This window comes from Chiloscyllium punctatum, chromosome 20 (assembly GCF_047496795.1).
Source record: "Chiloscyllium punctatum isolate Juve2018m chromosome 20, sChiPun1.3, whole genome shotgun sequence".
Classification (NCBI taxonomy): Eukaryota; Metazoa; Chordata; class Chondrichthyes; order Orectolobiformes; family Hemiscylliidae; genus Chiloscyllium; species Chiloscyllium punctatum.
Window position 1 is genome coordinate 15,529,660 of NC_092758.1, and position 13,412 is coordinate 15,543,071.

The 13,412-nt window shown below is 40.6% G+C and overlaps 1 protein-coding gene across 5 annotated transcripts in view; it reads left to right on the forward strand.

Annotated features, from left to right (window-relative positions):
• LOC140491916 (glutamate receptor 1-like) overlaps positions 1-13,412 on the forward strand; it is a 214,296-nt gene that overhangs the window by 100,171 nt on the left and 100,713 nt on the right. For all 5 annotated transcript variants that reach the window (XM_072590387.1, XM_072590383.1, XM_072590384.1 and 2 more), the window contains exon 11: positions 3,089-3,459. In XM_072590387.1, the coding sequence (XP_072446488.1) occupies positions 3,089-3,459 (371 nt within the window). The remainder of the gene's footprint in view (positions 1-3,088; positions 3,460-13,412) is intronic.

The window sequence follows — 13,412 nt, forward strand, 5'->3', positions numbered from 1 at the left end:
GAATATGAGTTAGATTCTGAAGCAGAGTCAAGAGTGTGGTGCTGGAAAAGCACAGCAGGTCAGGCAACATCCGAGGAACAGGAAAATCGACATTTTGGGCATAAGCCCTTCATCAGGAATGCTCATTCCTAATGAAGGGCTTATGCCTGAAACGTTGATTTCCTGCTCCTCAGATGCTGCCTGACCTGCTGTGCTTTTCCAGCACCACTCTCTCGACTCTGATCTCCAGCATCTGCAGTCCTCAATTCCGCCCAGATTCTGATGCAAACAAAAATTTCAAAATTTGAGGAATCTGTCTGTGAAACCTACGTTAAATGTGAAAGGGTAAAGCAAAGACATTTTGATAGGTGTTTGTTAGGAGCCAGTAACATGTGCAGAGCTCTCAGAAGAGATTATTCTCTTGGAAAGATTTAAAAATCGTTTTTAAATTAGAAGCCGTGTTGAAAACTATTTGGCTGCAACTGCTAAACAGGAACTAATAATGGCTGATGTTTATGAGCTAATAGGTAAAATTAAATCCTTTTTAATGTCACCTCTGTTCAGCTTACATTTGTCCTGAATTGCTGTCATTCAGGCAAACTGATCATCATGGTGATGTAATTGTGACTTTATGTATTTTTCAATTGCTTGTGGAACAGTGAGGCATGATTATCAGCCCATTCTTCCTAGTTATGTCATGTTAGATAGCTTAGGCAGACAAAGTGCAATTATTTACAATGTGCAATGTCACAAACGGAATGTAATCTCAAACAAGCGCAAGCCACAATTTTGTCAACCAGTTTTTCAAGCCAAAGGTTTGTGTGTAGCTTTGTGACCACAGAGAGACTACTTTCCAGCTGTGATTTGACACCTGTACCTTCAGTGGTTAGCTCTTTAAGTCCTTCTGATGTGGCTGAGTGTATCACTCAGTTACATCAAGAGTGGGTGGTAAATGCATGGTAGATGGAGTATTGTGTGGATAAGTGTGGAGTTATCTACTCTGGTAGCAAAAAGAGGAAGGCATATTATTAATTGAATGGCTGTAAATTAAAGAGGGAAATGTTCAATAAGATCTAGGTGTCCTTGTGTAACAATCGCAAAAGTAAGCATGCAGGTGCATCTCAGGAAAGAATGCAAACAGTATGTTAGCCTTCATAGCAAGAGGAGTCAAGAACAGGAACAAGGATGTCTTGTTATAATTATGCAGGGCATGGTGAGGCCACACCTGGAATATTGTGTGCAGTTTTGGTCTCCTTATGTGAGGAAGGATAGTGTCATAGAGTCCTACAGAATGGAGACAGGCCCTTTGGCCCAAACTGATCCATGTTAACCAAAGTGCCTGACCATGCTAACCCCATTTCCCTGCACTTGGCCTATGTCCTTCTAAGGCAAAAGTGAGGACTGCAGATGCTGGAGATTAGAGTCAAGAGATTGGCACTGGAAAAGCACAGCAGGTCAGGCAGCATCAGAGGAGCAGGATAATCAATGTTTTGACCAAAAGCTCTTCATCAGTAATTCCTGATGAAGGGCTTTTGCCCGAAACGTTGATTTTCATGCTCCTCGGAAGCTGCCTGACCTGCTGTGCTTTTCCAGCACCACATACTCCACCCATATCCTTCTAATCCTTTCCTTTCCAAAGGATGTTCTTGCTATAGAGGGAGTGCAATAGAACTTAACCAAGTTGATTCCTTAGATGGCTAGATTGATGTATGAGGCGAGATTGAATCATTTTACAATTCTATTCAGTGGAGTTTCGAAGAATGAGGGGATGGGCTTCCACAGAAACCCTATAAAATGAACGAAAGTAGACAGGTAAGATACAGGAAGGATTTTCCCAATAGTGGGAGAGTCGAGAACCAAAGTTCATAGTTTAAGGATAAGAGTAAACTTTTTAGGATTGAAATGAAGAGAAACTTCTTTACCTAGAGAGTAGAAGACCTGTAGAATTCACCACCACAGAAAGTTAAGGCCAAAACATTAGGAGTTTTCAAGAAGGTGGTAGATATCGCTGTTGTAGCTAAAGTGATCAAGGGATATGGCAGGGTAGGGCAGGGTTAGGGTATTGAGCTCAATGATCAGCCAGTGATCATTCAGTGATGTCAAATTCCTGATGTAGGGCTTTTGCTCGAAATGTTGATTTTCCTGCTCCTCCGATGCTGCCTGACCTGCTGTGCTTTTCCAGCATCACACTCAACCCCGATGTCAAAATGAAACCCTAGTTGAACCCAAGTTTGCATAGCAGGATATTGTACTTGAGACTCCTAAACAATTCCTGACAATTATGGGCCATCTAAGAATGCTCAATGAATGGCCTTTTGGCACGTTAATAATACGAAAGATGAACTTTACAAAACACAAACTAAGTTTGACAACTGAGGGAAAAGAAGGTATATTTTGGTGGTGAGAATTATTCTGCACAGCAAAATATGAAGGTTGACAATTAAACCTGCCATGTTGGACAAACAAAGCATCAATGCACTATCTGAAGGAAAGCAGAAGAGTCCTCCCTGGAGTCTCTCTATCTACCTAAAATAATAATTTCAGATCAAATGAATAATCAAAAAGTTGCTAAAAAAAGACAAATTTTGTTGAAGTTTTTAGTTTATCACTAATCAGTGCAATGTGCAATAAATGCCAAAATAATGAGAAAACGACATGGATAGTGTGCTTAGTGTGCAAGTGGACTCTGATTGTTGGATGTACTGCCATAAGAATGCATGCAACCATTAGTGATGACTGACCATTAACTACCGGACTTTGTTTAAATGTGAAATAAGGCAGGTTGATTCTGATTGGTTGAGGCATTGACCTGACAAAGAGTAGCATGAGAAACTTGCATTTCTTTAGCATCATTTCAGTACTAGCATCATTTCAGATTATACCACAGTCAGTTAAGTAAGTTTCAAGGATATTCACAATTGAAAGGAGAGCAGCCAATGTGCACACTGCAAACTCAAAGAAAGAACATTGAGGCTAAAGAGCCAATACTTTATTTTTCCCTACCTGACTAGTTGATTTTAAAAGAGTGTTTCGCTTGGTATCAGAAATAAGTGAACGAGGGTCTTGTCAGTGAATTGACTGTAAATTCTTAATCGGTTTTGTCTTTCAGAAAGCTGATATCGCAGTGGCCCCATTAACCATCACCTTGGTGCGGGAGGAGGTCATTGACTTTTCAAAACCTTTCATGAGTTTGGGGATCTCCATCATGATTAAAAAACCCCAGAAATCCAAACCGGGGGTTTTCTCCTTCCTGGACCCCTTAGCGTATGAGATCTGGATGTGCATCGTATTCGCCTACATCGGTGTGAGTGTGGTCCTGTTCCTGGTGAGCAGATTCAGCCCCTATGAGTGGCAAACAGAGGAGTACGAAGATGGACCTGATGCCCAAAGTCTCGACCAGACCAACGAGTTTGGAATATTTAACAGTCTCTGGTTCTCTCTGGGCGCCTTTATGCAGCAAGGATGCGATATTTCGCCAAGGTTGGTCTTTTAAACCTTCACCTTTGTGCATTTTCGGTCCCAATCTGATGCCATGGTGCATATATCTCTATTCGCTTTTTTTAAATAGACCTTTTTTATTCTCTTTTTATTCCAAAAAAAAAACCTCTGGTCCAAAAGGGGATAAAGGATTTCAATTTAAAAAAGACCCTGCTTTTCGATCAGGGGTGGAAATGGAACAGTGATGTACATGTACGATCGCTCATCTATTTCCAGAAAATATTATATACACCATTCCGAGACCGTAAAATGCATAGAGTTAGTGTAGGGCACACAGTCCGCTTGGAGGGCTACCGTGTTTTTGCTGCATATACCCATTTTACGGTCCACGGTTAACGTGTATATAAATAATTTAACTAGTTCAAAACAAAACAATTAATATTATTGGCAGTCTTCAATCTGAGTGGAAATTGGAGCAAGGCATGGTGGTGTTGCAAGAGTGGCTCAGATGTTAGAACAATCATGTTGTACATGACTTTTCATGATTGGTGGCTGATCTTGTGCTGCTTTGTGTCTGGATCGGTTGGAGAGCATTGGAGGGTGTTTGGGGTGTTGGTGCTGGGTATTGGAGGTGATCGGTGTTAACTTTAATCAACAGGAAACTCAGCGAATTGGACCAGTATGTGGTCTGACTTTCCATAAATCCCAAACAAAGTGGGAATCAGACTGCAGGGCAATTCTATCCTGGCTGTCTCCTACAGGGTTAGGGCTGGGGTTGAAATCAACCCCAGAGTTATGAGGGTCAAACTGGTCTCCAAAGGGAGTGTCAAATGGGTGAGGGAGAATCAGCCACCACATCCAGTTTTCTGCCTACAGTTTTCATGGTTCTCACTTAGCTGCTCCTTCATTCGCTGACCTGAAAGAAACATTATCTTTGAATGACAGAGCCAGAAGCTATTCCAAACTGACATCTGCACATTTCTCGACTGTGTTGCATCAGCACATTCTAATACTGTCCTGCCTAGTGTTGTCAGTGTGTTTCAGAGTATTGACTGATGGAATTATAGAATCAGACAGCACAGAAGGAAGCCATTTGAGATATTTTCTAAACAACCTGTTCTGAGATGTTAAAACACACCAATAGCACAGGTGAGACCTGAACCCTGGGCTTCAAGTCCAAAGGTAGTGTCAGTATCACTACACCATTTGACATTTTGTGTTTGTGTACTCTGTTGGCTCTTTGAGAGATGTATTCCACTTATTATCCTTCTTGTTCTCTACATCCTGCAAATCTTTCCATTTCGTAAGTTTATTTGAAACTTACTGCTGAATCTACTTTCACCACATTTTAGGTGTAGACGACAATAAATCATTGTGAAAACAATTTTCTCCTAATCTTGCCTCTGGTTCTTCTGCCAATTACAGTACGTTTGTGCCCTTACGTTACCAATGCTCCTCTCACTGCAAACAGTTTCTTCTTGTTTACTCCTTCGTTACTCTATCAAGACCATTCAGAGTTTTGAACACATCCATTAAGTCTGACTTTAGTCTTCTTTACTCCAAGGAGTAAAATACTCTGTCCTCTGGCTTCTCCACATACTGCAGTACCTCATCCCAAGGAGGAGAAAGTGAGGACTGCAGATGCTGGAGACCAGAGTTTATAAATGTGGTGCTAGAAAAACACAGCAGGTCAGGCAGCATCCGAGGAGCAGGTGAATCGACGTTTCGGGCATAAGCCCTTCTTCAGGAAATCATTCCTGAAGAAGGGCTTATGCCCGAAACGTCGATTCTCCTGCTCCTCAGATGCTGCCTGGCCTGCTATGTTTTTTCAGCACCACATTTTTCAACTCGTGCCTCATCCCGATTCTTGTTCCAGTCAATCTCCTCTTCAAGGCTTTGACTATCTTACGAAAGTGAGATGGCCAGATCTGAGTACAGTATTGCAGCTCAGGTCTAACCACTGCTTCAGAAAGATTCACTATCACTATCACACTTTTGCATTCAATTCCTTTATTGGAAGTCATGTTTTCTAACTCCAACTTCAAAGAATTGTATCCACTCCTCCAAGGTCTGTCTGCTTCTGCTCCTCTTTAAAGTTATAATATTCAGTTTGTACTACCTCTCCTCATTCTTCTTTCCAAAATCTATCACTTCCCACTTTGCTGCATTAAATTCTACATGTCTGCCCAATTTACATTTCTGATGGGTTATCCTTTCCTGAAGCCTATTGTGATCCTCCTCGGTGTTTCCAAGTAATGTTCATCTGCAAACTCAGACAGTATTCCCTTTGCATGCAATTCCATTTTTATCCAAATCAAGTTTGATCTTACCACCAAAGATTGGGGAATGTCACTGTATATCCCTCAAGTCTGAAAATAGCCATTCACGATGACTACATGTTTTCAGTATCTCGACATGGCTTTTTTTAAAGCAATCTTGCCACTGTCCCTTTTACCTAAAGGTTTCAATATTGTTAAGAAATCTGTTAGGTGATGCTTTCAAAAGCCCTGTGTCAGATTTAATGTATACGTCAACACCACCAACCTCATCAATCTATCTCCATTACTTCATCAAAGAGCTGAGTCAAGTTAGTCAAGTACAACTTATCTTGAACAAAGCCACACTGTGTTTCATTTATTAATACATGATTTTCCAAGTGCCATTTCTCTGTGTCGTGCATTAATGGCTCCAGCACTTTCCCATTGTTAATGTTAAGCTTGCTGGCCTATAGTTGTTATCACTTGCCCCATTTTTAAACAGGTTTGGAACATTTGCAGTCCTCGAAGCCATAGCAACATATGACATAGGAGCAGAAATGAGGTCATTTGGCCCATGAAGTCTGCTCCACCAGTCAATTATGGATGGTAGGTTTTTCAACCCCACCTTCCTGCTTTCTCCTCGTAACCTTTGATCCCCTTGGGAATCAAGAACTCAACTATCTCTGTTTTAAATATACTCAATGACCTGGCCTCCATAACCTTATGTGGCAGTGAATTCCACAGATTCACCACTCTCTGACTCAAAGAGGTTTCTCCTTACCTCCATAATCTTACCTTATTGGCAGTAACCTGTTTAGTAAAGACCTGTGTAAAATATTCATTCAGCTGGTAAGCTATGCCTTTGAATTGACAGAAGCTTTGGGCATGCTTGCCTTCATTGGTCAGAACATTGAGTACAGGAGTTGGGATGTCATGTTGCAGCTGTACAGGACATTGATGGGGCAACGTTTAGAATACTGTGTACAATTCTGGTTGCCCTTCTATAGGAAGGGTGGTGTTAAACTTGAGAGGGTGCAGAAAGTATTTACAAGAATTGCTGGGATTGGACGGTTTGAGCTATCAGGACAGGCTGAATAGGTTGGGTTTATTTTTTCCTTGGAGCATTGGAGGCTGAGTGGCTACCTTACGGAGTTGTATAAAATCATGAGGGGCACGGATAGGGTGAATAGCCAAAGCCTTTTTCCTGGGGTAGGGGAGTCCAAAAATAGAGAGCATAGGTTTAAGGTGATAGGCAAAAGATTTAAAGGGGACGTGCGGGGAAACATTTCATGCAAAGAGTGGAGCATGTATGAAATGAATTGCCAGAGGAAGTAGTGGAGGCTGGTACAATTGCAGCATTTAAAAGGCATCTGGATGGGTATATGAATAGGAAGGGTTTAGAAGGATATGGGCCAAAGGCTTGCAAATGGGACTAGGTCAGATTGGGATGTCAGGTCAGTGCGGATGAGTTGGTCTAAAGAGTCCATTTCTGAGCTGTATGACTATATGACTCAACAACTCTATTTTGATCAATAATCAATACCACTCTTTCTTTCACAAATTATGCACATAGAAAAGGCCTTTGGTTAAAACTTTATGTTAGTTACACATCAATTCTCATACTCAATTCCTTTTTCCCCTTTCCTGAGATGTGTCTCTGCTGGAAGACAGCACTGGTTGCTCACCTCAACAACAGCTTTGAGGAGGTGATAGTGTGCCACTCATGAACTGCTGTAGTCTGGTGATGAAAAGACATCCACAGTGATTGTAGGAAGGGAGTTCTAGGATCTTGATTTACCGACAATAAGGGAACAGTGATTTAGTTTCAAGTCAGGATGGTGAGTGGCTTCGAGTGAAGGGAGTGGTGTTCCCATGTATCTGCTGTCCTTGTCCTTCCAAACAATCATGTGTTTGGAAAATGCTGTCATTGGAGCCATGGCAAGTTGCTGCAATGTAACTTGTATATGGTGCCAATGTGCATCAGGAGTCAGTACAGAAGCGGGTGAATGTTCAGGTGGCAGACACTTTGAGAGTGTTGAGCTTCTTGTGACTTTTGGAAGCTCCTTTTGTCCAATCAAATGGAAAGCATTCCTTCACACCACTGGGTTGCATCTTGGTGATAATAGGTAGGCTTTAGGGAGTAGGGAAGTAAGTCACTTACTGTAGATTCCTCTGCCTCTACCCTGCAATTGTGGCTGCAATATTTATGTGCCTGGTCCAATTTAGTTTTTTCACCTGTAATTCCCTGTTTTAGGTCAACTCCATACTTTCTTTATTGAATTTTGTTCCCTACTGTGTGATGAACTTTATATTTATTACTATCGTCCATATTCTGTTTCTTGTCAACCTTTACATCCATAGTCATCCAAGGACAATCTTTGCTTCCCCTGAAGAGAGGCATGTGTTTACTATGCCCATAAACTGTCTCCCATTCAAGCTCAAATATCTTGATGATCCTGTTCTGTTATACACAGTTTTCTTTTTAAACAGTCAAAGAAGAGACCATTTTTGATTCCAAATTGATCAGGCAGAGGACAAGGTGAGTGGTTAAGAGACACACAATGGATTATACACAGAGGGTGGACTCTCTATACTTCATGGCTGTTTCTAATTGTTCCTATTGTTACAGTCCCAGTTGACACCAAAGGTTCTAAAAAGAACATCAATACAAACAGACAAATTAGAAACAGGTGAAGGCCGTTCAACCCCTTGAGCCTGCTCCGCCATTCAGCCCTATCATGGCTGATCCAATCACATTCCCACCTATCCCAGATAACCTGTCAGCTCCTTGCTTAACAAGAATCTGTATAGCACTGCCTTAAAAATATTCAAGGACTCTGCTTCCACTTTTTCAGGTAGAGAGCTCCAAAGCCTCATGAGCCTCCTAAGAGAAAAAAAATTCTTCCATCTTTGTTTAATGGGTGACCCCAATCTTTAAACAGTGAACCTTAGTTTTATATTCTCTCATAAGATAGGACATTCTCTGTACATCTACCCCTCAAGATCTTTTTTGTTTCAGTCAAATCACTTCTTACTCTTCAAAACTGTAGCAGATACAAGACTAACCTGTCTAACCACGCTACATAAATCATCTCACCCATTTCAGATACTTTTACAGTAAACCTTCTCTGTCCTGCCTTCAATGCATTTCACATCCTTCAGTAAATAAAGTGACCGTACAATGATGTACCGTACTCTGGATAAGGTCTCGCTAGTTAACTGAAGCATCATCTTCCTACTCTTGTTCTCAGTTTCCTTCATGACACAAGATTACATTCAATTGGTTTTTATACTTATTTATTATTACCATTCTTACATGAGGACACCCAGCTCCCTCTGCACCTCAGAGCTCTACAATCTTTCACGACTTAGATAGTATACTTTTTTTCAATTTTCCTGTAAAAATGGAGAGTTTAATATTCTCCTAAATTACATTCCTTTGCCACATCTTTGCCCACTCACTGAATATATTTATGTCTCTGCTATCTCCTCCTCATAATTACTTTACATCTTTGTGTTGTCACCAAATGTGGCAATCCTTTCTTCAACTTTCATTTCAGTCATTTATATTGGTTATAACAGCTAAAGTACCAGTACTGATAATAATGATACACCATTCAACCTAAAAAAAAGACCCATTTATCCCTACTCTCTGCTTCCTATTAGCCAATCAATTGTCTACCCATGCTACCCACTACACCATGATGTTTTATTCTCCACCATAATGATTGATGTGGTACCTTATCAATTGCTTCCTGGAAATCTATGTACGGTACAGTCACAAGTTACCCTTTCTCACAGAATGCGATATCTCCTCAAAAAACTTTGAACAACCATGATTTCCTTTCACAACACCATGTTGATTTTGTCTGATTACCTTGAACTTATCCAAGTGTCCTGCTTTAACTTTTTAAATTATAGCTTCTAACATTTTCCTCATGTTAAGGTGTTAAGATGTTAAGCTGACTGGCCTGTGTTTCCTGCCTTCTGTCTTCCCTTTTTGAATCTATCTCTCAATCAAATGCGACCTTCCATGAATCAAAGGAGGTTTGTAAAATTAAAACTATCTCACTGGCCACCTCTTTTAAGATCTTAGGATGAGGTCCATCAGGACCTGGGCACTTGTCAGCCAATTCTCCAATCGTTTATTCAGTACTAGTTCTTTAGTGACGATTATTTTCCTCAGTTCCTCCCTTCCATTTCTTGATTTATTGCTGCATCTGGGATGTTATTTATATCCTGCAGAATATCTATTGAATTCATCTGCTATCTCCATATTTTCCATTATTAATTCTCCAGAATTACTACAGGACTAACACTCACATTGTTAACTGCTTTCTTCTTTCAATGTTGATAGAACCTCTTACTTTTTAAAAATTCTTCTGGCTAGTTTCTTCTAATTTTTTTTGGTCAAATTTTTTTAAAATATTCTATCCATCTTCTGACCTACCACCTGCCTTTGCACAAATGTATGTATTTTTTCTTTTCTTTGAGTGTGATGCTGTTTTTAGCATTTCTAGATAACTATTGTTGCTGGCACCGTCCATTGGAATTTTTGTTACTCGTTAGAGTGTATTTATTCTGTGAATTCTGATATATCCCATTAAATATCTGCCATAGCATCATTTGTGGTTTATCCTGTAAGCTCATTTGCCATTCACTTAGCCAGCTGTGCTTTCATGAGCTCACAGTTCCCTTTATTTAAATTTTGAAAAGTAGTCTCAAAATGCTTCCCTCTCTTAAAGCAAAATTCAATCATATTGTCACTGCCACCAAAAGACACCTTCACTATGAGATCATTAATTAAACTTATTGTATAATACTCGTCTAATATCACCTCATTTCTGGTCAGATCAAGAATATGCTATTCTAAGAAACTATCCTAAAACTATTTAACTATTGTCAATCTGAGTTTTCTTGTCTATATATCGAGCAGATGTCCCGAACCTGACATCAAGCAGGCAGAACAGTCTTCTGGACTCATGCTGTGTACTACAGAGACCATTGTCAATCCCCATTTACTATAATATCCTCTACACCATTACATTTCTTTTATGCCATTCAATGGCTTCCTGCAATGTTCAGTTAGCCCATTCAATTTGCAGCCCTCACTCCAACCCGGACAATTTGAAAGAACTTCAGATTTGTTAGACAGTTGCAAAGGCTGAGTTTCCTGAACTCCTGCCCTTTGGGTCCCCTTTCCTTTCTTACTGCAATCAACACTCTCCTTAATAATAGAATACACCTTATTCAGACACCAGATATTCACCACATAATCAGTTTCTTCTCCTGTAGCTTTCTCCTCCTTAACTACTCTAGTCTGGAATTTTGCCTGGAAGGGCAAAGAAGATATTTGAATATAATTGAATTTCTATTGATTGAGTCACACCAAAAGTTTTCAAGTTTCAATAGCATTTACCTTGACAAATAAATTAAAAGCAACATTGACTGAAAACCTACTAGCATACAGCTTATATTTTAATTTACAGAATAATATCACCCATGTGACTTTCCCAGAAACAGTATTCCTTGTGAGGTAACATTAGTCCAAGTTAGGTAAATCTTCCAAGCTCTTTAAATTCCTCTCAAATTTTGTCTTTTCTGTCTCCGCCTGAACGCCCATCCAATTGTTTTGCAGATTCAGCATTTTCTCTGTTTCAAATGCAGAACTGATTGCCATTAACTCCTGCTCTCTGGGTTTAATTTGGCTTCAGACTGGGTGTTTTGGTTTCAGTGGTATCTTCAGTCCTGAACCCAATGCTACACAATTGCTTTCTATGACCCCTCTCTTTCAAAAATCATCTTTTAGTAGCTTGAATCACATTTGTCTTATATTGAGATAAAAATGCTATTCAATATCCTCTAGCCCTTGACCTCCAATCTATCTTGTAACGAAACAGTTTCAGGGATAACTGTTTGTAAAATCTCACATTATAAGACTTCCCTGTGAGACTTGGAAATTAGCAGTCTACTAAGACTCAGCACAGCTGTTCTTGCTGTTGTCTACAGTTGTTCCACCTACTTCCCTGTAAGATAACTTGGGCCACCCTTTAACCTTTAATGATCAAGCCACCCTGACTTGTTTTCAGGCAGAATTCAGTACAAGTCACTTGACCGTCACACTTCATTCTGCATTGACTTAACGAGACAATCCCAAAACAAACAAACTTATACACTTCGAATTTGTAGCACTGTGGTTACGCTTGATACCTACCAAAGTTTTCTGAGTTGCAAAATGTTGCAAGAATTGATGGTGAGGACTGCTGCACAAATGCTACTTCCATGAATAAGACCATAAGACATAAGACATAGGAGTGGAAGTAAGGCCATTCGGCCCATCGAGTCCACTCCGCCATTCAATCAAGGCTGATGGGCATTTCAACTCCACTGACCCGCATTCTCCCCGTAACCCTTAATTCCTCGAGACAACAAGAATCTATCAATCTCTGCCTTGAAGACATTTAGCGTCCCGGCCTCCACTGCACTCTGCGGCAATGAATTCCACAGGCCCACCACTCTCTGGCTGAAGAAATGTCTCCACATTTCTGTTCTGAATTTACCCCCTCTAATTTTAAGGCTGTGTCCACGGGTCCTAGTCTCCTCACCTAAAGGAAACAATTTCCTAGCGTCCACCCTTTCCAAGCCATGTATTATCTTGTACATCTCTATTAAGTCTCCCCTTAATCTTCTAAACTCCAATGAATACAATCCCAGGATCCTCAGCCGTTCCTCATATGTTAGACCAATCATTCCAGGGATCATCCGTGTGAATCTCCGCTGGACACGTTCCAGTGCCAGTATGTCCTTCCTGAGGTGTGGGGACCAAAACTGGACACAGTACTCCAAATGGGGCCTAACCAGAGCTTTATAAAGTCTCAGTAGCACAACGGTGCTTTTATATTCCAACCCTCTTGAGATAAGTGACAACATTGCATTCGCTTTCTTAATCACGGACTCAACCTGCATGTTGACCTTTAGAGAATCCTCGACTCGCACTCCCAGATCCCTTTGTACTTTGGCTTTATGAATTTTCTCACCGTTTAGAAAGTAGTCTGTGCTTTTATTCTTTTTGCCAAAGTGCAAGACCTCGCATTTGTTCACGTTGAATTCCATCAGCCATTTCCTGGACCACTCTCCCAAACTGTCTAGATCCTTCTGTAGCCTCCCCACTTCCTCAGTACTACCTGCCTGTCCACCTAACTTTGTATCATCTGCAATAAGTACAGAATGGGTACAGAAATAGGCACTCCACCTGGAATCCAGCATGACTGAGACAATAAGCAAAGCGGAGTTCCTTATAGTGCAGGAACGAATTGACAACACCCACCGGGCCTGTGCTAATGCTGTGAAAACGTGGGTTTGAATCCAGCTGAGCAACTGCTGGAATTTAAATTTAGTTAATAAGTCAGAAATATAAAGCCAATCACGGTAATGGTGACCATGAGAACTGTCATCAATTGTTGTAAAAATCCAAATGGCTCACTAATGTTGTTTAAAAAAGGAGATCTGCCTTCTTTGCTTGATCTGGCTGACATGGACCTCCAGACCCACATCACTGCAGCTGATACTACCCTCTGAAATAGTACTCAGTTCAGGGTCAACAAATGCTGGGCTTGTCAGCCACACCCACATCCATGAAAGAGTAAAAAGAAGATGGTTTTTGTTTTCAGGAAGATTTTAAAGCTAGAGATGAAGGGATGATTATGGAACCAATTTGGAGTCCTGGCCACCAGTGGT